Genomic DNA, 27,067 nt, shown 5'->3' on the forward strand with positions numbered 1-27,067 from the left:
AGAGGCAGGTGTTACGTTTTAAGTAGTGCTTCCTGTTTGCTTTGACCAATAGGGAGCCAATCTGAGCCGTCGGTTGATTGGAGGTGTGGCTGGCTTGACGTCAGCGGCCTGCCTGAACTAACGCTATGCTCAATTAATTCAAAACTTAATTGTAATTGATTTTCTGAGGATAAAAAATAATTGTAATTTCATTGTAATTGGAAACGTAATTGAAAACTGTAATTGACCCCAACCCTGGGAAATATTAGTGATTCCAAGGTACAAAAATCCTAATGTGCGGCAATCTTTGAGCAAACAAGTCTTCTTTTCATTTGATTCATTGAATAATTTCTAGGATCATAAATGTCAATCAATTGTCATTGTTCTCATCTATCATCACATTTATTGTTCATAATATCCTATTACAGCCCTATTGGGAGGATTTACATTTATTGTTTATATACGATGTGGCTTATTACGTATTTACCATAATTCTAGTAGTTTGGTTTGCAACAAAAGTAATAAAACTCTTTTTTTTTGGTTCAAAATGAGACTTATCATAGTACACAATGGATGATATTTTCACCCATTGAAGCATAACTCAGAGGATACAGTTTTGCATCGTGTGTAAAGTAAAAGTCTCTCCTCAGAAAGGCTTTAAACGTATTGGCCTGATTCGTTACAGGTGGAACTGCTTAGAGGCTGGACTTCTGTTGGCTTCCAACCAGCAGTCATGCTGCGTTTACGTCTTGCTGGGTTGACCGTAAATATAAGCTATCATCAGAGGAGGGGTAAAAAAAAATCTTTATTTATAAGAATGACAGGCATGAGCCAGTAAACATGGGCGCATACTAGGCAGATGTTGGCAGCTTTAAAAGGAATACACAAAATGGAAACTGTTACTACCGGTATAGTTCTAGAGTGGCTAACTTATAAAAGTATGTCCAACGTGTGCATTTCCAACGCTTTCAAGTCAAACCAATAAGAAGCCCCCCTGATGTTTCACTTTGCTCATAATCCAACGTCAACATGTCATCTATCCTATCATGGCGGCTGTTAACACTTAACAATCTGCTGGTGTAATGTGGTTTCCTCATGCTGTGAACAGACATTTGGCTCTATCTTCAACATGTATGCTAGAAAATGAAGAAACAATGCCTCTTATTATTAAGATATTAAACATTTATGGGTAAGAAGATTGACTAAATGTTTCTATTTATTTCACCTGCCAAAAAATTTAAAGGCATAAACGGAGTTTGAGATTTTTGCCAGGGTGGGGGTGGGGCGAAGAAATGGATTTAAATATCTAGACCGTCTCGAGATTTGCAAAGTAACGTTCCCAACACTGAATGTGTGTAACTAATACAATAATGCAAAAATGATTAGTAATATAATTGATAATGTTGACTACAAAAATGTGCGTCGACGCGTTGTTTAATGTTGTAAATTCATGATAAAAATCAAAAAAGAAGAACCAACCTAAAGTCTCAAAAGTTTGGGATGATTTCACTGAAAACTTATATTAATCTCCCGTATTTTACCCCTCTTTCCCGCATTAGTAATTTCCCGTAAATATCCCATTATTTAATGTAATAATAATTAAAAGATGCCTTACTAAAGTGAACGCTGTCACTAGCCTCGCGAGAACCGCCACCTGAAACGGCCTGAGTGGCAGTTCTCGCAAGATTAGTGCCGACATCGGCAACAAACCCGGAAACAACTCAGAAGAGAGATGATGAATGAAGATGTTACGGCAAAAAAAAAAAACAAAGAACTTGTGTAAATACTTTGGTGTATTGTATGTGACAGAGAGTTTACCTTCCTAAAGAGCAGCAGGATGGGACACAGTTACACATTTTGTAAGATTAGTAACTGAGATTTTAACGTCTCCCACAGCGGAAAGAACCACGTAAGTCACCATGAAAAATCCGCCAATCACAAGTGCCACAAACACACACTCCTTAAAAGAGTGTTAAAGGATATAAATGTGTCTACTAAGTCATTAGTGAATACCAGAGAAACACGAGTGAGCATGAAAAGTTAAAAGAAAATATGTAATGAAAATAAAATGTAAATGTCTAACTTAAAGACAAGCAACGTGAAATTAACAGTAAATATGCAATGTATGGACTTGTATATGAACTGTAAGTACGTTCAGTTATGCAATATGCAAACTCTGCATATGTTTGAAGGGTCATTCAACCTTTTTGGTTTTTACTGATGAAAAAAAAAATCTAAATGGAATGGTTACATAAAATATAAACCATGTTTCCTGCAAAAATATATTCTCTTTTTGCAGGATTTATAAACATATTTAAATATCAGCAGAATCTGAAGCGTAAGCTGCTCCTTCTGTAGTTATCTGCAAAATAAAACAGTATTATCAGTCTCCTAATTCCCTTTTTCTATGCTGCATACACAATCCTCCAGCCCAACCTCCCAACAGCATGCAAAAAAAAAAAAAAAATGGAAAAACATTTCCTATTCCTGGGCTTAGGTTTTAACCAGATGCCCAAAGTGTGGGCACACACGCACACACGCACACTCACACTCACAAGGTCTGTGGCTGTGTGCGTACGTCCACAGCTGCCTAGTGCTGTAACATCCAGAAATGAGGGATTGCAATTAAAACTCGACGAAGAGAGGAAGAGGAGGAGAAGGAACAGAAAGATAGGGTGATTAAAGGTGGCGTGGGTGAAGGAAGGTGGGTGTGGCCTGAAGTGAAGGGTCAGAAAAGGTCAAAGGAAATGGAAGCTGATGTTGGAAAGAGAAGTTATTAATGAAAAACCGCAGAAAACGCACAAATCAGCGATGTTACGTTAAAGCTGGATCTTAGCTCTCATACATCTGTTGTTTATGAATAATAAAAGTGAGAACGGCCTTACTGAACATTGAGCATGAAAAATAGAAAAGAAATCAATAACACTTTACTTTTTATTACACTTTCTAGTTTTATACATAAGGTTGAAATTATGCTGTCATTATTATGACATGACACCTATCATTAGCATGGATAAGATGTCATTAAAGCTGATATCCGGAGTTTCCGAGAAATCTGTTTACTCATCATTCTTTTGAAATGCGAAAAAACACCAAACTAGTCTTTTATTATGGTCTACTGCCGGTGGTCATTCATATGTCAATTAATGTATATAAGTCCCGCCTTCATCCTATAGACCCCTATACAAATATAAATGAAACCTTTACATATTATTTCAAAAAGAAGACTTGCTGGAATTATTACGCGTAACAAAAATAAAGTTTAATCTCATGGGAATTCTGGGTATAAAAAAACAAGGTTAAATGTAGCAACCAAAGAGGAAAAAAGTCAATAGAATAAGGTTTAATAAGTAAGATAAATGTTGACATATCTGTGCAAACACAGCAAGGAAACAAATGTGTTGTGATCAAAAGCTGAAACATAAAAACAACTCTGTCTGTTTCCCCCCTAGTTTTTCCAAATAATTGTAAAAAGCAGCCGGCAGCAAAGTCAGGGTCGTTGAAATCATCGATATTAACACTGCCATTGCTTTTGCTTTTAGCGGAGGTAAATAAAAATAAATCCCAACAGACAAACATTCTACTCTAGAAATAAAGTTAGTTGCTCTGAAACACAATTTAATGTGAAGAGGGTTTCAACTGGGAAATACAAAATCTGCTCTGTTGTCACTTCATATCTAACTCCTTTTTCCCAATAGCCCACAGTGCATCTATTTAATATTCAAACACAAACACACACACTTAGTCAGAACTGGAGCTGCTGGGGAAGGCAAATGGAGGCCATTTGATATTCAGCGATAACTTTTCTCCACTTCAACACATTAGTGTGTCTGATCTTGAGAGATTTGGCAATAGCCCAAGTGATTGTGTGCATGAGGCTTAGTACGGCTCTAATTAAGATACACACTCCCATTTCCCTGCTTCATGTACAAGACAGTCTGCCTCTTCTTTACAATCCTTAGCCTGTCATTTAAAAATAAAATAAAACTGCAATTATCATAATATTAAGCTTCAGTGCTGATGTTTTAATGATCATCATTAAAGTATTTTCTTTGTATATAGTCCATTGGCTGATTGTTGTAGAATGTGACAGATTAGCACAGTAAGGCAAAAATAAACTGAACAATGATACAATTAGTTTATAACTTCATTAGCCTGATTTTACCTTCAAACTCCCCAACAAAAGGTGGTAAACAGATCATTCCTGTCAAAATGACTCCAAAGTATAAATAGCTCAGTCCAAAGATTACTTTAAGCTGCTGAACACGATAATTAACACTTCTATGCATCCGTTAACGGGACTCCACATTCCACAATGCAATGTGGGAAACTTTTCTGACAAGTGCTTACAGTGGAGATCAAAACAAACTTTTGAGCAGCAATTTCAACCTTTCACATCTTGTTTTTGGAGCAAATTTATCTTTAATAGATTTATTGATCTATGATGCCTACACTATGGCTGTGTTTCAAAGTTCATACTAACGTACTACTCATACTGACTCAGTCTAACGTCAATATGAGTATGTAGTGCGTTCACATTAGATAGTATGAAAAGATTGAGTACGCAAGAAATACCCGGATTTATACTAAATGGGGAATTTTTTTAAGTATGCACAATGGGCACACTAGTCATACTCAACCGCCCCATGATGCATTGCGAGTGGAACGTAAAATCGTCCTGGGTGTGGCTTCAAGCTAAAAGTCCAACATCCGCTTTTCAAAACAAAAGTTTCTCTTCTTGTCTTCCATTATTTTTTTTTTTTTTTTTTTTTTTTATTAACGCTTTTGTAAATAAGGCTCTTGTTTTGAAGTTACCCGGAAGTTTTGTCAGTAGCACAATGGCGGGTCTCCGAAATGTCGACATGAAACGTGTATACCTGACCTACTTGGTCACTTTCTCACTGATAATGCTTTCACAACTTTCAAAGGTGGCAAATCAACAGAGACATTTAGCCTCAGTGTGCTTCAGGTTTTTGTCGTAGGTTTGAAATGTATACTACTTCAGTGGGAACGGTCATCATCCTAATCTGGTATATAGTAGACAGTATGTACTCATTGAGTTTGTAGTGTAACCTATTGTGCGCAGTGTGCCATTTTGAATACAGCCGATGTCTTTATTTGATGAAAAAATTCTGTCTCAGAAAATTACAGGACTCTCATCTTTTTAAGTGAGAACTTGCACAATTGGTGGCTGACTAAATACTTTTTTGCCCCACTGTATATTCAGAAATAAGTAGTTAAATAATGAAAGTTAAAGTTGAAAATAAGACCGCTGACGTCTTTCCTGTTACCACTTTCGGACAGTCAAAACAGTGGAGAAGTGAGCCGCCACACTTTTGAAACATGTTTTTCACGGTTTTGTTTTATTGTGCCTGTTTGTGTGGTTGTGTGTCTACACAATGACATCCAAAATGACAAAGTTTACCTTCCAAACAAGAGAAAATAGTACATCAAGATACCACTGTTGCATCCCTAAGTGTACAGCTTCAGCTCGATATAGTTCTGCTTTGAGTTTTTTTTTATGCTCCCAGAAGAGGATAAGCAGCGAAAAAAGTGGGACATCACTCATCAACATCCGGAGCGATAAACCCTAACCCCTAACTCTGACATGAAGGAGCGATCAAATGCACAAGGGCATCGGTGGAGCTGTCTTTGCTCTTTTTGAATGGAATAATTATTCCTTTCCTGCACCTCGTCCTGGTGTTTGGGAGCGAAGAAAGCAACTACACTTTCCCTCTGAAGACCCTGAGGAGGAAATGGATGTACCGTGTCCTGACCATGACTACAGCTCCTCTGCTGAGCCGGGTGCATTGGACTTATAGCCCTCAGTGTTATAGAGTTGGTCCGGGCGGAGAACACTGCGCTCCGGAGACAGATGGAGGAGATGGATCAGGAACAAGTTTGGCTTGGAACTGTTTGCTGCGTCAGACGAGGACATTGTTTTATACAAAGGTAAGAAACGATATCAAAACATAGCTGTAGCTATTAAAGTAGCATTAGTGCCTTGCTAAACATAAAACAAGAGGAGCAACTCTGAATAAAATTTTATGTGTTTTACTGTGCTGATCGTGTTGCTGTTGTAGCCGTGTCATAAAGTAATTTCTGTCACTGCTTCAGGCCAGACAATAAAGTCTATCTATTTATCTATCCATCTATGGTAAAAACTGTTTGTCAGAGAAAGGCCAGTAGTTTATGCAAATGCATAAGATGTCCTTTGCTTTTTACTGCTATTGTTGAGTTGCGTGAGATTAATATGAAAACTATGGTCATTTGTCACAATACAAAACCGGAAGTTCTTTCACGGTCTTCACTCAAACGCGGAAGTGAAGCGTGCATATAGCCCATAATTTGGTAATGTCATTTTCACTTTTGAATGTTCTGAGGGGCCAAAGGCCTTGTGTTTGACACATATGCCTTATAATAATGTGAACATTTTCTTTTATATTTAGCCTAAAATGTATTTATACAAAAACTCACTTTTCAAACAAATTAAAGCTTAATGTACACAATTTCACATCATACCTATAACATATTTCCTGCATTTATTGCTCTTCAAGTATATCTAAACTTCCTTTCTTCACCCTGCAGGATTACAGAGAGAGAGAGAATTTAAGACACATGTGGATAAAAGTCTGTTTCGCCACCTCCTTTGTCTGAGTGAAGTGCACGTGGTATCTCCGGACTGCCAACATGCTATCTGTTAGACATCTTTCATATGTCGTTATACCTTCATCTTGAGAGTGTAACTGTACGATTCATAAATACATCTGACAGCAGAGAACATGAAACTCAAACCAGCCCTGCTCCACACATGCAGGATAAATGCTGGTGGTTTTTCAACTCAAAGAACTGTCATAACTAATCCAGAAATCCCCAAACTGTGTAAAAAAGGGTTTCCTGAAGCAGTCTGGCATTGAAAGAAAAAAAAAAAGGTGGGGGGGGGGGGGGGGGGGGCTGCTGAATGCAGAAATGTAATATGCTTAAGATGTGCACAAATGCAGCGACTGAGTGGAATTAAGAGCTCAGGGAAAAGTTTGCTTTGCAGTTTGCAGATACTGGAGACTGATGTTTTAGGGAATATCAGCAACACCCAATACAAGGTGAGCTCTAAAGAAAATGGACTGAGCTGCAATTTGCGTAAATTGCTGACACTGAGAAGTAGCTTTTATAACCATCTGAAGTACCTTAAAGTGAGAAAGGTAAATATTTATCGTATTTGCTTTGACTAACCAATCACCTTTTGCTCATACCAGTCTGCAGGAATACAAAGGTTTTCAATGGTATAGTGGGGCAAAAAAGTATTTAGCAGCCACCAATTGTGCAAGTTGTCCCACTTAAAAAGATGAGAAAGGACTTTAATTTTCATCATAGCTACACTTTAAATTTGAGAGACAGAAATTGAAAAAAAAAAAACATCCAGGAAATCACAATTAAATTAATTTTTTTGTAAATTCTTGCATAAAATAAGCAAGAATTCTGGCTGTCAATTGCGGTGTTTCCTTTACCCTTGGAAATGCACAAAATCTAAATAGCGCAATACGAACTGGTAATGGAAACACGATTTTAGAAAAAAAAAAAAAAAAACACTCAAATATTGCTAAAAAATGTTAACGCTTTCATGAGGAGGTTATTCAGACGTTTCAATATTAAAATGTGTCGCAAAAGCGCTATGAAAAAACCTTTTCCACAAATACAGCAGTCCTTCGCTATAACGCGGTTCAGCTTTCGCACCCTCGATGTTCGCGGATTTTTTTTTACAGTTAAATTTTAGATTCTTTTTTTTTTTTTTTTTTACATCAAATGAACGCGCATTGTGTTCTGCGTCCTGATTGGCTCATGCTGCGTTCACTCACCAGCAACACATCCAACTCGATGAGTTTCACTGCCTGCTGAAGCGAGGAGCTGCGCTCCTTTTTCTCCTCTCACAAACATCAACCACCAGTGAAAAAAGCCGGTGTGCTTAGCGGCTAATGCTATCTTAGCTCAGTGTTACAGAGAGAACTTTTACCTGCTACTACCACCTCCTCGCTGATTCTCCTCTACGCCAAATCCTTCCTAGCCCGGTTCCGGTTATAAAGGCCGTGTCATACAGCTCCAGGTGGTCACACACAGCTTCTACTCTATGGTTGAATGGGTGAACAGACCGGTGTCCGTGTTGACGGCCTGACGTCATCATCAACAAAGACTCTGAATGCTTTCAGCATCAAAGTCCGATTGCTAGCAGTGTGACTCTGAAGTGCTGTATGTTTGAAAACAGGTTTATGTTTGAACTTTGAAAGTGTTTAAACAAGAGAAAAATGTAAATTCCTGTCTGAGAAAAGTGTATAAAGTGTGTGGTGAGGGGTTTTACAGCCTTTAAACATGTACAATAATTGTGAAAAAAATGAAGCTGACTACTTCGCGGATCTTGCCTATTGCGGGTTATTTTTATAACGTAACCCCTGCGATAAATGAGGGACTACTTATACACGTCACAGAACGCTTGTTCTGCAATTACACGTCACAGGTGGTGTACCTACTTGGTCACATGGTCACTTCTCTCCAAAAAAAAACATGGTACGCGTAGACAGAAGAGCAGAGTCATTTCTAAGCATTATACTTAAAAATTATTACTGCCACATTAGAATACAGAGTGTTAGAAGGAATTTTGAGCGTCCATCTCCCTGCAGCGAAGTCTCTGGGATGAGATTTCACAGTAGTTACGAGACTCCTGCTCAAAACAGCCTTCCATGGAAACAGGTTTAAAGTGCAATTATATTCTGTTGGCGTTCAGAAATATTTTTATTTTGTGAAAATCTGTAATAAAAACACATGATACTTCCTAGTTTATAAAGTGGAGTTTTTACTGTTTATGTGGCTCGAGCTGGGCCAAATTAAAAAGATCCATATCAAAGATTAGGATTGAGAAAAACATGCTGAGAGAAAATCTGGTAGAAATACAAAAAATAATGCTTTGACTTGGCCTTTTAGCCTGTACAACTGTTCCTGATCATAATGTGGTGACTGAACATCATGCCAGACATCCCTCCCGCTTCATTCAGCTGGCTGAGGTCTGCAAAGAGAAATGGGCAAGAAAACAACCCCAAGGAGAATTAAGATACCGATTCCCCGTGATGGGAAATGTTTTGTGACGTCATGACTAGAGGAAGAGTCACAAGAAATGAATGAAGAGGCTGGAGCAAATCAAACCAATGGAAACCATAAGTTTGTTTGATGAAGCTTTCAGAATAAAATACGGATTTTGATTTTTTGCATCTTAAGGAGCCTTTGAATCTTTGTCTAATCTTTGAAAAACACACAATAAGAGTCTGGGTTACATTAGCGGTCAACACATTCTCACTCCCAACTCGTCACTTATTGACGTTCGGGAAGGACCCTTTGGCATCTGTGTGAAAGTAAGGGTCGGCCCGTGGCAAATTGCCTTATTTCAAAATAGATTGTGGCTTTACAATTGTTTTCATTATATTCCTAGTGAGAAATGTACCCATAACTTGTGGTTAGGGTTAGGATCAGGTTTAGGGTTAGAAGACTTATTTTAAAAAGCAGCTTATGGACCCTCAGCATCAAAAATGAAGGCCAAAGGGGTACCCCATGCTTCGAATACTGACGCTAAATGGTCCTTCCGGAACTTCAATATGTGACAAGTTGGGAGTGAGACTGGGTTTTAACAGTAGCAATGTTTTCATAACAGTTTTTCGGAAAAAAAAAAAAGATCATATTTCTAAAGTTTACACAAAGTATAATTGCGCGTTGAACATGTTTCCATTGAAGGTTGTTAAGAGGAGGAGCCTCGTAACTCCCATGAAATCTCATCCTGTGAGACTTTGCTGTAGGAAGATGAACGCTCAAAACCTTTTTATAACACTCGGAATTCCTTTGTTGTTTTACGTCTAACGTGGCAGTAAAAATACTAAGAAATATCTCACTCTCCTCTTCTGTCTACATGTACCGCGCCATGTTTTCTCGGAGATAAGTGGTCATGTGACCAAGTAGGTACACGTCCTGTGACGTGTAATTGCAGAACAAGTGTTTCCATAATGCTTTTGCGAAACATTCCAATATTGAATTGTGTGAAAAACCTTCTCGTAAAGGTTTTTCAGTGATATTTCAGTAATTTTTCAAAATTCAGGTGTTTACTTTACCAGTATTTATTTTGCTATTTAGATTTTGTGAATTTCCAAGAGTAATAAAAACGCAGCTAGTGTTTTTTTCAGTTTGGTTTTACCCTACCGTACAAATACTTTGTTTTATTTAGAAAACAGTCGGGGTTACAACAAAAAACTGATGGAATTGATTGATGTGAGTTGGGGTGGAGGACATTGGTGGCAAAGAGCAAGTGGACAAGACACAATTTTGATTTTTATCTCAGGTTTGAGGTAAAATTACGATATTTTCAAAACATCATCTACCATGACTTTAACTGTGTCAATTGAGCTAAAAATTGTGGGAGGAGTTAGTTTTAATAGGTTTTACAATAATAAAAAAATGTCACATTACTTTTGCAGTAGAGCAACGTTTTCATGAAAGCTGCAAATTTGTAGCACCGAGTGAAAAATGAAGAAACCTGATGAAGCCAGTCGATGTCATAGCACTAGACATTTCTTTTTCCATACCACGAAGGATCAACAATGCCTCCCCTTCACAAACAACAGGAAAATTCACGTTAGACAATGGACTAACCCATTATTAGTCCATGAGTGGGTGAGTTCCACATTTAGCCCATTTCAACACCCACAATAAATATTTCCAAATTCAACAAAAACATTTAACAAAAATAGATCTTATTTTATTTATAATTAGTGTTTTCAAATATGTATTTTGAATACGGTATCATTTTAATTTAAGCTTTCTACTCCTAAAACTCCCCTCCCTCTGGGCCACACATGGTTCTGTCTGATTAGGCTGATTGTCTGCACCTGGTTGCACCTCCACGCAAGAAAGAGACGTCAAGGACCCCAAATAAAACCCATTTATAAGCTTATTTGAAACAATGAATATGAAAAATATGAAAATACCAAATTCTATATATAAATGTAGGTGAGGTGGAGTGCATAAAGCTGTACAGTGAGGGAGGGGTCACAACAGCTCCCTCACAGGGTCAGAAAGCAAAAGTGAAAACAGAAACTAATGAAAGATTAAATAAACTAACACTGAAGAAACTATGGAAGCCCGTTTCCGTCGCTAAAATTTTTTTTTTAAAAATCATCATGGCAAGTCATAATTATGAGTTAGTAAAGTCATAATTATGAGATACAAACTGAGCATTTGCTGCAGTCTACTGACAGCAACTTACCAATGTTACCATTCTTAATTACACTTTGAATAACGTTCAATATTTTGGCTGTTGACTCAGTTCTTAGAATTAAACACATGGTACATAGTGTAGAAAATACTGGAAGTTAATGAAATACATCTTTATTGCAAAAATTATTAATTAATTTTTATCACATTTTTGTATTTTTCTGTGCAGCTTTACATTTAAATAATTTTCTTCTAATTATGACTTTCTTTCTCATAATTCTGACTTTCTTTCTCATAATTATGACTTTCTATCTCATAGTTATGACTTTCTTTCTCATAATTATGACTTTCTTTCTCATAAATTTGACTTTTTTCTCATAATTTACTAAATTCATAATTATGACTTTCTATAGTGATTTTTTAAATAGCTTTTTAGTGGCAGAAACTGGCTTCTATATGAAACACTATTAACAAGAGAGTGTCTAATGGTGAATAAAGTGAGCACAAGTGGAAACATACTGAAACAAGGAGGTGATCACCAAAAAATACACTCATTTGGAAGAATATGATGATGAGGTATGTCAATCTGTTCACAGACTCAACACACACACCCACACACACAAACAGCTGGCAGAAACACAAATACGACTATAAACTCCCACACACACAAAACGGACAACAACAAAGACAATTCATGGAATAGATGAAACACAGGAGCTCCAAAGCTCAACTAGAACCTGACTTAAATTACTGATTAACCAAAAGCAACTCCCACGCTCCCACCACAGCTGAATCCAATCACCACTGATTTCCCCCCAATCAGTTACTAATTAGAAAGGGAGGGCCTAGTTGGAGTGAAAGGGCGGGACATGTTGAATGAGCTGATCAGAAGTGATCGCTCTGTGGGGGCTTTTACAGTTACATCTCAAAAAATTTGAATATCATGAAAATTTTTGATAATTATAGTCACTCATTTCAGAGAGTCAAACCTATGTATGATATAGGCTCATGACACATAGAGTGAAATATTTCAAGCCTTTATTTCTTGAAATTTTGATGATTATGGCTTACAGATAATGAAAAGCCAAAATTCCTAGTGTCTCGGAAAAATAGAATACTACATGAGATCAATAAAGAAAAAGTATATTTTAAATAAAAATGTAAGGCTTCTAAAAAGTATGTTCATTTCTATGCACTCAATACTTGGTTGGGCCTCCTTTTGCATGAATTACTGCATGAATGCGGCGTGGCATTGAGGCGATCAACCTGTGGCACTGCTCAGGTGTAACTGAAGGCCAGTGCCTGTATTCACAAAGCTTCTCAGAGTTCCCTCAGAGCGCGCTCGCACGACCAATGCACTTGACGTGCGGATCGCACCGCAGCACTGGAAAGATTTCACATCTGGGAGGCATCTCTCCATGGACTTTGTATGTAATCTGGACGTACGGACATTTCGTGATGCATCCGGTGTGAACGCAGCATTAAGGCCTAAGATGCTTTGTGAATTACTTTTATATTAACAATGAAAAATTTTAAGAAAAATCTTAAAATTCGAGGAATTCTAAGATTTTTCCAAGAGTGACATCACTAGGAGCTACTTTTAGCCTTAGGATGCTTTGTGGATACGGGCACAGGTTGCTTTGATAGCAGCCTTCAGGTCATCTGCATTGTTGCGTCTGGTGTCTCTCACCTTCCTCTTGACAATAGCCCATAGATTCTCTATGGGGTTCAGGTCAGGCCAGTTTGCTGGCCAATCAAGCACAGTAACGTCGTGGTCATTGAAACAGCTTTTGGTACCTTTGGCAGTGTGGGGGTAATGGAATCAGCAGAACTTCAGAAAACACAGTACACCGACTGTTGCTCAATGGTCCAAAGTCCTTTTTTCGGATGAATTTGAAAATCGAGGTCCCTGAGTCTGGAGGATGAGTGGAGAGGCTCAGAATCCACATTACTTGAGGTCCAGTGTGAAGTTTCCACAGTGTGTGATGAGTTGGGCTGCCATATCATCTTCTGGTGTCGGTCCATTATATTTCCTGAAGTCACAGTCAACTAATCTAGTTAGAAAAAGTCATGAATTATTAATCAAAAGTGGGGGTTTAAATTGACCCAGAGAATAATAGGAGGGTTAAAAGAGCTGCTGTTATGGGAGCCTGTGTGATCTCAGTGATGTTTTCACTGGTTTCCTGAGTTATAGCAAGCTTTCGGTTTGATGGTTTGGATCCAGACGCTACAGTTCGTCAATGTCATTTCTGCTGAACAATCCTGACCTGCCAGTGCTGCAGATGGCCTTTCACAAAGTAAATGAATCAGAAAATGATCCTATATGACGTGACAACAAGGTTATCTCTGTTTCATGATGGATTAGTCTCGATAAAATCCTTCTTATATTTCATGGTGGGAGCATAACGCGTTTGTGTTTGACGGCAGATATTCAAATGAGCTATGAAACTCCTTATCCTCTCATTTGAATTGTAAGCTGATCACAACCAAAGTTTTATTGACTCTCGAGTAAAACATAAGCTTTAGCAGACAGGAAATTAATGTGCAAATATGCCAGTGTTAATTCCCTTATGTAACTACGCAAAAAAAAGTCAGAAATTATCTTTCTCGGATCCATTAAAATTGTTTTTCAAAGTTGTCAAATTGAGCCCCAGGGCAGCAGTTAAACTTTTTTACTGTCTCATGGTGTCAAATCTCTAAAACATTTATGTGCAAGTCCAGACCCATAAAAAAAGCCAAGGGATTGTAAGCCAAGACTGGCTCTGATATTCTGCAATTATCAGTCCGTCAGCTTTAAGCTCACGAATGTCAGACAGAATCAGAAGCTGCTGCAGACCCCGAGTGGAGTCAAACAGCTGTGAAACTGACATTATCAGACGCCATCGCTCCACGCTAACCTGCCCGTTTCTACGTGACTCGCACCATGTCATGAGAACTGTCAATCAAAAGAAGTTAATCAACTCTGGCACAAACTCCAAACTCACAGACACGTGTGGACAAATACTTTTTGACCTGTGCTACTTTTGCCTTTTACTTTGAAAGCAGAAGTGGAGTTTGACATTTTTGCCAAAGGGGGCAAAAGAAAAAATAGAATGAAATATATAGACCAGATGTGTAAAGAGTAATGATATAGCCTACTCAAGAGTACAAGTACAATTAAGCCATACATGAAATACTCAAGTACAAGTAAAAATGAGCTCAATTAAACAGCAGTCAAAGTAAAAGTTACTAGTTACTTTCGCTCACCATGTGTATTTTTAGTAATAAATCTTGCCACAGTTCTCTTGTATACAGTAATCTCATGTATAAACTTAAACAGGAAGAAATCAAATCTTGCACTATTTGGAACTTAAAGCTGATATCCGGAGTTTCTGAGAAATCTACGTTTATGTATAATTCTTTTTAAATTTGAAAAAATACCTAACTAGTCTTTTACTATGGTATTCTGCCGGTGGTCATTCATATGCATTAATGTATATAAGTCCCTCCTTCGTCCTATAGGCCCCTATACAAATGGAAACGATTGCCGAGTGCGCCCAGCCAATAGGCTTCGACTTCCTGTTTTTGAGTCTGTCAATCAAAGTGAATGCAGAACTGTGCACGGAAACAAGGTCTCGCGTCACAACAGCAAACAGGTAAATAAGATTTTGGTTCTTACCTGACCCACAGACATATATCAATGTGACCCGATACGACCTTGTTATGTTTCGCGATGCGCGAGCAGAGAAGTAGAGGCGTGGCTTCTGGTAGATTGTAGAGGCAAGGGGAGGAGGTAGAGCTGTTGAGGGCGGGACATCGAGACGTTTCTCAGAAACTCAGGATAGCAGCTTTAATTAATTTTCCACAACAACGTCTGTATAAAATGAAAGGTTGGTCAAAATGTCCAATTCTTTTTTAAATAAAATAACACTAATGAATTCAATTAAATAATAAAATAATAAAATAAAATAAATAAATCTCAGGCTCTAAGTATAGCTACATTTATGAACTCTCAAACTGAGAAAATAACCAGCATTCACTGCAGTTTTGTCGCTGCACATTACGTTTAATCTGATTCGTCGGCTATGATGTGACGCATTTGATTGTTGTCTGGTTATTTCATTTTTTGTGGTTTCACAATGTCTGTTGATCATTTTAAAACAAAAAAAAACTAATTTACTCAGTAATGGATGGGTGTAGAAATGTAATTAATTACTTTACTTCTTTTAAAATGTACAAGTAAAATGACTGATTCAGAAGTATACTCCAAAAAGTACACGTACCCATAAAACCAACTCAATTACAGCGACGTGAGCACTTGTAATCCATTACTTTCACCTCTGATATAGACCATCCCGAGATTTGTGCAAACCACAACGTGTGTAACATTCACAATAATGCAAAAATGCTTAGTAACATAATGTTGACGACAAAAATCACCAGTATCATATACTGTTTTGAAAGGTTAGAACCTTCCGTTTTTTACCACATAAACTATTCTAAGACACAACCATCACAGCAAACACAGTCAATTATTTTGTCATACTGGCAACAAAAACAAGCCAACACTCCTCACCTTTAAAGCAATGCCATGTCTTACTGAATCCATATATTCCATCAAAAGTGGTCTCAAAATCCTCCTAAGACATTCAAAAATCTAATGTATCCTGGCATTTAGTAAAACAACTTTTACACAGTAAATCTGCTGTTAAAAAAATTAAATACCATGTCCTATTTACAAGAAAAAAGATAGATTTCTTCTTCCTTTTTTAGAGCCGTGAGGCTGACCATGTCATTAAAAATGCTCATTGTTTGATTAATGTTGTAAATACATGATAAAATCAGGTCGGCGGCTGCTTTCTGTTTCATATTTGCAGCAGTATACATACATGGACTGCTGGGCACAGTGTCACTTCACCATTTACATTGTGAAGAAGAATTGAGCAACAGAAGAAGAACCAACCTAAAGTCTAAAAAGTTTGGGACCATTTCATTGGAAACTAATAGTATTTTTAAAAGAACAACAAATGAATTCATATATACTTTATTTCCCACCTCTTCTCCTGTAAACTCAGCATATGTATGAAAGTACAGCTGACAGCAGAATCTACTGGACTTTCTTTTTTTATTTTACCTCGTGTGAATTTATTCTTGACACACATCAAAGACCGAATCTTATCTGCCCACTCTATCGCTTTCTGACACGGACATTAGCACATCAGAGGCACGTCCCTCTCCATTGTCATCTTGTTTCTGTTCTGCCGTACGAAGATTAGAAAGACGCTGACAGGGGTGGATGGTAAAAAAGAGACAGATTTGTGGAGACATGAATGGCTTGCAGGTGTTTTGAACTTTTTTATTTCTGAGAAAAAGGGGGGATGATGGAGTGAGGGATGTTAAACCGTGACTTTCTCCTCCTCATGCTGTCATTTTGTTTTATGACAGGAGAAGCATATGTGAAACCCGAGTGAGGATGGGCTCCGTGGAAAAACAGAGGATTTTATTTTTTTTTTTTTTGCAGCTTGCATGTCAGCTCACAAAGGAGACATCAACAAGTGGAGAAAAGCTATCAATACGTAAATTAATCTGGATACCTTTCACTTTTTTATTTGTTGGCTTCAATCCGTGCATATTCCCATATCCAAGTCTGGTTAATGTAAGGAACTGTGGAATTGCCCAACCAACTCAGACCTATAGACAGAGTTGAGGAAACCAGAGCCAAAGTACATCCATCTAGCTGCGAGGCAGTGCTAGCATCATATATCTTTCCAGGTTATTATGTAAGCATTCCATTTTGTAATATGAACTTATTGTGTTATTGAACATTTTGATTGGCACTGGAATAAAGTTGCTACCCTCAATATCTTTTTATAAGATACAATTATTGTGTATACCTCATATTTTGATCTGATTTGATCTTTATTTATCTCAAACTTTAAAATAAAGTAAAAATGAATACACAACAAAAATAGAACACATCAGTGTAGGGACAGTCCGTATGCATATGCATGTTATTTAACACATTATTTACAAAAAGAGTGGCTCAATAATAATCAACCAAATGCATATACACACGTATCAATGAATAAAATATAATTTAGTCCAAAAACAAAAGCAAAAGATCACATTTCTCGCTTAAAAGTTTGTAACACTTTGTAAACATTTTTGCACATTGCATTGTGGGATGTGGAGTTCCAAAGATGGAAGCATAGAAGTGTTTTTACTTTATTCTTACCCTGATTTTTAATTTATTTTTTGCCAGACAAGTGATTCCCTTGACAGCATTTTAGTTGTAGTTTCAGTGTCTTTGTGACTCCACATCCCACAATGCAATGTGCTAAAATGTCAAAAAAAACTTGAGTATATACAGTGGAGATAAAAACAAATTTTCAAGCAGAAATTTTCACCTTTTTCATTTCTTTTTGGAGTAAATTAGGCCTACACTATGATCTTTTTCAATAAAAGATTATAGGGGATAGCAGCTTTAATATTTTCAATTCATGGACACATTTACAGCACACAAAAAAGATTTTTCCAAAATAAATGCTTTTTTGGAGTCTTTGTCTTGTAAGAACCTGTGAAAACCTGAGAAGCTACAGCTTGTTTTGTATATATATATATATATATATATATATATATATATATATATATTTAAAGAAAACAAGAAAAAAACAAACAAGATACTCAAATTTGCAAAATGATTTTAATTGGCATTGTTTCGATCATTCTTGGTTCAATTTACAGCTTGCTTATTCATTCTTGTCAAAGGTAAACATGTCGTGGTTGTCTTCAATATGACTAAATGCTTTTCTCCCGCTTTCCAAGTCCTGAAACATAAACTAACATTAAAGGAAACGTTCCCTCTCTCTCTCCCATACACGCACACACACACACACACACACACACACTTGCATATTCAGGTTCTACAAACACCCCCGTATGAGTACGAAACTCCTAAAATGCAACGTTACTTGAAAAGCGCGGACACATTCTACGTTACACACACATTCATGTGCAAACTCGCTCCCACAAGAATGCCTGTACACACTCTTGTGTGCACACACACACACACACACACATACACACAGACAAACAAACTCACACAAACAGACGCCAAAACCAACATTGATTTTAAATATACATTTACAATGCAGACTCTGGAGTTCACAGATGCAGCTCCGGAGAAACGCTGCACTTTCATCAACATTAGCTTGGTCTATGCATTCACAGTTGGCTTATGCCATGCTTCTCTGCACATTGGTTAGTGGTATCTGTTACATGAGAGTGGGGTCATGAATGTACAGCCCTACTGATTAGTCCTAACCAATGACCCTCTCTGTGTCAGGCTGAATTACATTTACTTATCTACACAAGAAAATGCTGCCGGAGAAATCCCACTGTTTGGATGAAAAGATTAAAAAAAATGGCACAATAACTTATTCAGCAAAGGCCTATGAATGCACATTGATAAATAAGATAAATAATGTCCTAGAATGGTCAAATAAATACATTTGAAAAGCAAATAAATACATTTAAAAAAGCACAACATCGTAATGCCATCCTATGTTGTCAGGTATAACAATATTAAAAAAAGTGTCTTTATTTGCACATTCACGTGTGTGTTTGTTTAGTTTTTTTTTTTTTTTCTTAGTTTTTTATTGTTTTTACAAAATGGCGGCAACAATAGTCTGAGACTCAAAGCACAATTTCTCATCAGGCACCTGCCGCGCTTTGGCGACTGTATGGGGTCATTTCCATGGTGACGGCTGTAATGGCTATCAGCGCTGATTGGATGAGGATCTTTAAAAGAGGGGAAAAGGAAAGGGAAAGGGCTCACAGGGAGTCCAAGGACGTTTTTGAGTATTACAAACTAGGTATTCAGAATTGTTGTTCTGATTGCTGTGAGGACAAAGGTATGACATCTGCAAAAATCCACAAGGGCTGAAGTGAAACGGGTTGAAACAAAACACACATCTATCACGTCTAAGTGCCATCAAATGACTAGTCCCAGGTATGTAGTTTTCTCGGGTTGTTACAGTTTGAAGGCAGGAAACACAAACATAAAGGCTAGTTCTGAGAGAGCACTTGCTACCTTCTACCAAATACAGGCTTTGCCTCTGTACCGATCGCAAAGTCAGGAGTGTTTTAGATCTTGAGAGGAAATGGATTTTTAAAAGGCCGACGGATATCTTCACAGAGACTTTCTTCAAACTCTTATACCCAGTGGCTTTTCTTCAAACCAGTTTGAAAACATTCGTCAGTGTCCAGAATAGTCCTCATGACCAAAGAATATAAAAAGAAACCTACATAGACCTAGAAAAATCAGAGTCCATCTTGCTGGTTTTTATGTCAAAGTTTGGGTTTGATCCACCAACAGTGTCTTCATGTCTTTGAATGAAAACCCCCAGTTTGTGACCATCTTCAAGTTCTACAAAAACCTTGATCTCTTCAGGTGAGTTAATATCCATGCTACAATAAGACTGTGTCCAACTCTACATCCATTTTTTTTAGAATTCACATTAGGCATGGGAGCAGCACAGGAGTCTTATTCTTCTATACACAGAGCATGGTTGTGGTCTACAAATGGCCCCACATCAAGAAGGATACCCAGTTTTCTTTTTTTGACAGATGTCGACAAACACACAGATTGCCAAATTCTCTAGTGTGATTATGACATCAAAAAGGCCTCTCCTATTTAGGTCAATCCTTTGATATTTTTGACTCTCTCCTGTCCCTTTGATTTGATTGTGGTCTCCTTCATGTTCTATTGTTTCCAATCTTCTTTTGCTTTTAAACTTGGTGGATACAAAGCCCTTTGGACAAGGCATTCCAACGATGTGATATGTGCCCTTGGGCGAGGGTCGCTAGGACAAAAGCACTATGGACACGAGCAGCATTGCCATGGTGAGAAGAAGGCGGTCACGTGACGGGCTGCTGCCGCTGACACTTTTCTCCAGCTTGGGAACTTCAGGGTTAAATTCATCTGCTGAGTGAAACACAGGCAGAGAAAATAAAGTGAGAAACAGGGAGAAGACATGAGTGTGAAAGAGTGAGAGAGCGAGAAGAGTGTGCGCGCCAGACAGAAGGAAATGAACCATTACTGCGTTATTAATTCATCAATCTGAAAGCAATGCGCGGGGCATGCTAATGCTGCTTTAACATATGCAGGAAGAGAGATATGACACAATTATCAACAAACCAGCAATTATCATCAGCTACATATGGCCAATTCCCCCACGGGATGGTAAATTAGAAGCACTTTTGTTTTTGCTCTTTTATTTTGTCGCATGTATTCCTCCTTCTACGCTAATGATGTTGTTATCCTCGAGGGATTTCAATCAAACCAAATTATTATGGCCTCGCCATTGATTAGACACAACAGAACATTAGCTGGAGGGGCGAGACAGGGAAGAGTCGGCAGAAGACATTTAGTTAGATTTGCAAAAAGAAAAAAAAAAAACTGGATTACACTGAGTGATTATGCCTCTGTATCAAAACAATGTTTTCACATTTCATCGACAGAACAATTACCAATGAAAAAGCCGTAGATATCAAACAACCAGCATAACCATCATTGTTAGATAAATCTTTGATAACTGCAAATACTTGTCAGTATTGAAATAAATGTATATATTTAGAATAGATGTTCGATATTAACTTTTTGCCAATATGTGATATACCAAAATTGTCCAAAACCAGAATTTCTGATATTAACTAATACCAATATACATATAAGGCCCCTCTCCAACCTAATTTTTCACATTATATATCTCTCTATGGATATAACAGGTTAGTCCTACTGTAGAGATGAGCAACTTCTATCACAGCGGGGGCTACAAAAATGTGATTGTCTGATTCGAGAGCCACATTATCAACATTCATGTCAGCATTTAGAAGAATGACCAATCTGAGCATTAATACAAGCTTGAAAACACATCATGTGTTTCTTGTCAATATGGGTCATTTTTGTTGTCTTTTTGAGTTTTTCCAAGTCATTATGTGTGTTTTTTATTTTTTTTGTACTACTCTTGACATGTTGTGCAATTCGATGTAGTTTTCTGTGTTTCTGGAGTTTTGTGTATGTTCTTCATATAACTTCCAACTTCATGAATTACAATTTTGTTTTTGGGGCCGCCAGTTGCCTATGCTGCCCTACTTGATGTATTCCAAAAATAAACATCATCTGGGCAGAATAAGAATACTTCACTGATGGAAAAAGTGCCATATTGGTTTTCATCATGTGGTCTGAAACAACAGCTTGTCTCAGCCTAAACTAATTATCCAAGCAGTTAAACAGTTGTAAAAAGTCCACAACAAACAAGGTGTTTGATGATGTTTACTGTGAAAACACAAAATAAAAAAAGCCTTTAAATATTGTACAGGAAACATATCACATATTTGTATAGTATGTACATGTGGTGCAAGTTGATTGACGCTAGCAAGTTAGCATTAACTTATTGTTTAGGCGTGAGCTAGTTAAATATGTACGAAACATGGAACAACTATCTATATCACTGCGTAAAATGACTAAAATACATCTTAAACACTGTCTACAAACTGGAAGCATTTACAGAGATTGTTTTAGCACGGAGACCAGAGGTAAACAAGCTATTTCTATTACATCAAACCGGTCGTGGGAAAACGTTCTGGGACTTCCGGTTTTGACAGGAAATGACCCTCATTGAAAGGTTGGGGCGGGAAACTCAAACAATATTCTTTTCCACTGCTAGTTTTAGCACTGTAACGCCATAAACAATGGAAATTCAGTAACACAAAGGTTGAGGCAGAACAACAACTATTGGGTTTTCAATGAAAAAAACGATAACAATGTCGATGGATATTAACTTTTGTGGCAAATATTGGTTATTAATATTTTTCTGAGTAAATAATGTGAAAAAGTACACTGTAGAGAAAAATACACTCAATAACACTCAAATCTTGAGACGTTAAAATACATTTTCCTCCAAAACCGAAAACCTCAAATACATAAAAAAAATTAAAAAATAAAATCAAAAATTCAAATATTTGATTTTAACATTGCAAAGCTTTTCTGCTGCTTTCAAAATATCACTCTACAGGAAACGCCTAGCAGATAAATTGCTAATAAAACTGAACCAGCTTTTAGTAAATCATTAAATAGAGCAAAAAAACCCATGTCCTCAACCAACAAGGTCAATGCGTCAACGTGGCGCCTAAAAATAAAGGGACTAAATGCCTCCAAGAAAAGACAGGTAATGAATACCAGACAAATACTACAGTCTCCCTAAAGACTAAAGATGTAGAATGAATGTCCGGTATTTTGTTATTCGTTGCCTGTTTAAACCGACTGGTCTGGTTTGTCCTGGCCGTGTGTGACTCACGTCAATGTCAGGATGCTTTTCTTCACAAAAACACAGGCATCTGTCTCCTCTGATGACACACAGCATTGACATTTATAGCACAACGCACTGGAACTGGGATGGACTCAAACATTTAACAGTGTCAGAAGACAGCGGGGGAATACAAAGCAGCACCACCTCAGGTTGGGCCGACGGGTAACACTGGAGTCATTGCTAGCGCCTCCGCTGGGTTTCAACAGACAGGTTTTAGAGGTAATATGAACAGGCTGGGACCAGACAGGAGACATGCTGTTCCGGCTTATTGTTCCTTACATAGTAAACAAAGCACTGCAGAACACTCTACCTCCTTCTATTGTGAGAGAAATGAACTGATCTGGCTTGTTTGTGAGTCCTCAGACAAACTGAGCCGCACACTATATGCAACTTTTACCACTACAAGAGGTTGGCCTTGCAATAGGAACGTGGGGGACGTTCTGTACCTGAGGCCATAACAAGCTATCAAAGGGTCACAGCATGACATCTAACATCACAGTACAAGTGTAGAAAACAGCAATCAATTTCTAAGCCTACAGTCCAGTGCAGTGTTGTGAGAAGGTTTAACAAGACACAGGTACGCAGGGAAATACTCCAGTCCTCAGCATCCATGTGCCCAGAGGCTTTACAGGGAGATAAAAAACATCAGCACTAGACTGTCGATGAGTGGGAAAAGGTTGAATGGTCTGATCATTCTTACTGGCAGCTTTGGGACAGTGGTTTCTAGTGTTGTAGTACTCGAGACCGGTCTCGAGACCAGATTTTAAAGGTCTCGTTCTTGTCTCGGTCTACCCAAACTCGTGACCGGTCAAGACCAGCACTGATTTCTGCTGGTCTTCAACTTTACTAATGTGATAATGAGGAGAAGAACTTGGTAAAACAATAAATATCTTCAATTCATGTGTTTTTTTTTTTTTTTTTGTCTGTCAAATATATTTTAAAGCTAAAACTAAAAAGAGAATGTTCCTTAACTGTTTAGCATTGTCATGGTGTTTTAAATTGATTTTTATGGCCTCTGTCTTGGGTTGTCTCGGTCTTGGTCTTGACTCAGTCTCGACTCCCAGAAGTCTTGGTCTTGTCTTGGTCTCAGTGCATTCTAGTCTCGAGCAAGTCTTGATCTCAGATAATGTGGTCTTGAGCACAACACGAGTGGTTTCACGCGAGCACTGCTGTCCAAAAGACATGAGGCAGTGGACTTTTCCTTAATGCCATTGGTTCCAAAAGTGAAGGATATTCAAATGGTTTACATACTACTTAAAGACCAATAAGTGGGAAAAAGTGTTTTCAATAAAACAATCATAGCTAAAAAAAAAGCCTAAACTGGTGGTTTCCAGCCTACAGAGAGTAGCAGCTAATAAATGTAGTTGTGCTGGAGGGTTTTACAGCGTTCTCTTCTATCAATCTCTGAAGCATATCTTATTCTCTTGTAATGCAAACATAAGTAAGCTGCTGCTGGCAGCAGAAGACGCTGTATGTCAGCAGCATCAATATCACTCATTCTGACTGGTTAGCATTATAGATAAAAAAGGAAGCAGATGCTAAAGTACACACATGCACCCTGATGGTTCATGAGACTAAAACAGATCATTGCCGTGCCTGAGAACTTCTGTACACACCAATAAAACATTTCAGCAGAAACTCTGATTTAGGGAAAACCATTGGATGGAGTGACTCCAAATGGACAGTCAGGCATGCTTTTACACCAGGGTATAACCAGAGCTTTATCTTGTTTAGTGGGGGCCAAATTCAAATACATAGTCTGTCTATGGATTTAATGAAGAAATACTGACAAGAATCTTAACTAATTACCATTCCTATGCAGTAACTAGTAAAATCACTTAGGAAGGTGGACATATTGTTCCAAAAAATATATAAAGGATGATTCAAATATCTAATTTTTCTTATGATGATGAAACGGAGACCAAAGAAAAAAGTACATACTGTAAGCATCTGCTGAATTTTTGAAAGGGAAAACATCAAGATAGGTTGTTTAACTCAATACTTTTGATAAGACTCAATGTTACAGGATTTTAATTTAACAGGATATCTAATTTTATTGAGTATGAGTTTAAGAGTGTGTAGGGGGAAGGTGGACCCCGTAGTTTTACAAAGATGAAAATTAGTTTACAAAAAGGGCAAGGCAAGGCAAATTTATTTGTATAGCGCATTTCATACACAAGGCAACTCATTGTGCTTTATCTGATCAAAAAGTGCAACAGACAACAGTTTAAAATTAATAAGAACATTAAAGTAGGCAACAAAACATTTAAAATCATCAGTTAAAACATTTAAAATTATCAACATGACCAAAAATCTCCCTCTCAGTCATACTCAGTAGAGAAAAAAAGTGCCTTTATCTTGTATTTAAAAATGTTCACATTGGATGCTGACTTCAGTTTGTTCCACTTCTTTGCAGCATAACAACTAAAAGCAGTGTCACCATGTTTACTGTGAACTCTGGGCTCCACTATCTGACCTGTGTCCATAGATGTGAGAGACCTGCTGGGTTCATACCTGACTAACATGTCACTGATGTATTATGGACCAAACCCATTTACAGATTTATAATTAGAATTAATGAAATGTATTTTATCTTGTTTTGAAAATTACGTATTCTTATCTATGGAGTGTGTTGGCAGGAAGTGCAAGAAACATGTTGTAATTGGTTTACAGTAAGTTTCTTTTATCATCTTGGGGACTAAATTACTATTAGGCATGAATCTAAAAATCATTAATGTACTACTACTTTAAAGCTGCTGAACCACATAAATCAAAGTTTTTAAACTGTACTTGGATTTCCACCAATAGTTTTTCTAACCAATACTGATGCCGGTGTGACCTCAAAACCATGGCCAAAGTGATATTTCTGTTGTTTTCACGGATCAAAAGTTTATTTCAAAATAATGGTGGATGTTGAATACGACCGAAATCAGAGTAACAACACGTCACGAGAAACACAATAAACAAAGCAGGACAACAATGACATTAACTGAATCACTGTCTTCCTCGTCTGGTGAAGAAACACAAGAAATCCTGATATGAATGAAGTGAAAAACTTTTCTGCTTTGGTGCCGTCTTCTGCGTTCTTCTCTGGGACTCCAAATCCCACAATGCAATGGGCGAAGGTTTTACAAAGTCACATGAGACCATTTGACAACAAACCTGTTGTTATTGGTGGAGTCAAAAAACTATTTTTGAGCAGCAATTTCTGCCGTCTACATTTGTTTGTGGATAAATCCCAATCAGAGGAATTATTATGAGAATAACTTTTGGATGTCATACAGGTGTATTGCAGATGAAAGCAAAGAGGTTGATTTATAATCTATAATCAAGTATTTATACACTGTAACAAAGGGAAAATGTTGTAATCCAAGTACTTTAATCTGTGAGAAATCACCTAATCCTTTAGTATCATGCAGAGAACAATGACAGGACATCTGCTGCAGTGATTAAACATGGTCACTCAAATGCTAAATATTAAATATATCACTCTAATGAAGATTAGGTCTCTTAGATTGACCTTTGGACCGATGTACTGATTTTGTATATATGTGAGGGTGATATATGCCAAGGCGTAAAATAACAGCTCTGTGCAAATATTGTGTTAACAAGAATGAGAAAGATTGACAGATCAATGGTTCTGAAACCAAAATAGTCATTGCCTGTGGCCCACAGCTGTCTGTCATCATAACAACTCAACGTATAAATATCAAGCACAAGCACACACATGAAGCAGAAATAGTGTCAAGTGAGTCTGTGTGTGTTAGTTTGCTACGAAAGCTGTGAAGAAAATAACCTCACTTCAACTGCAGTTTAACCTCTACGCAGAATGCTTGTAAAATGGATCTAGTTAATTCCCCACTGATTTCCAAATATAAAGATAGAAGAAGCAGTACTTTCATGTCCATTTTTCAGCCTCAAGTAGAAGCTTTTAAAGGGAAAGAGTCAAAGATGCAGGAATTCAGGTAACATCCTGTGCTTTTGGTTGGTGGCGCTACCATAACAAATGTATGATACACATAAATAATGATTAAAAAACAGACACACACGCACGCACACGCAACTACGTCGCTTAAAAGTTACAAACGCTCTTATTTTGAAGGAGGTGGATCATTTCTATGGACATGCAGGATTCTTTATGACCACAACACTGATGCACATTGGAAGCACAATGCTGACAGATTGTCAACAAGCTAACACCATCCTGTATCATTAAGGTGATTTGTAAACACTTTAGATGAGGATTGCAAATGTTAGCGCAAACATAATGTTAGCGCAAACGTAAAAAATAACTTCGAGGACATGCATTATTTCAGCTTTAAAGTCACAGTATGTTGTTTTATCGAGTTAGCACTAAATTATAGAGATAAGACATGATATGATATCTCATTAAATACACTATAAAAACACAGATATATGTAATAGTTAAACATCTGTATTTCCTCATCCTCTTGTATTATTCATGGTGAATTTGTGGGGGCTCTGTGTAAGATGCT

At 37.5% G+C, this 27,067-nt stretch overlaps 1 protein-coding gene across 1 annotated transcript in view; it reads right to left on the reverse strand.

The window, feature by feature from the left end:
* Positions 1–18,860: 18,860 nt before the first annotated feature.
* Positions 18,861–27,067, reverse strand: part of LOC114472652 (ephrin-A3-like) — a 94,572-nt gene continuing 86,365 nt past the window's right edge. The window contains exon 5 of the mRNA XM_028461966.1: positions 18,861–20,185. Coding sequence (XP_028317767.1) covers positions 20,064–20,185 — 122 coding nt within the window. The 3' untranslated portion in view covers positions 18,861–20,063. The remainder of the gene's footprint in view (positions 20,186–27,067) is intronic.

The sequence above is a fragment of the Gouania willdenowi genome, chromosome 11 (genome assembly GCF_900634775.1).
Source record: "Gouania willdenowi chromosome 11, fGouWil2.1, whole genome shotgun sequence".
Lineage (NCBI taxonomy): Eukaryota > Metazoa > Chordata > Actinopteri > Blenniiformes > Gobiesocidae > Gouania > Gouania willdenowi.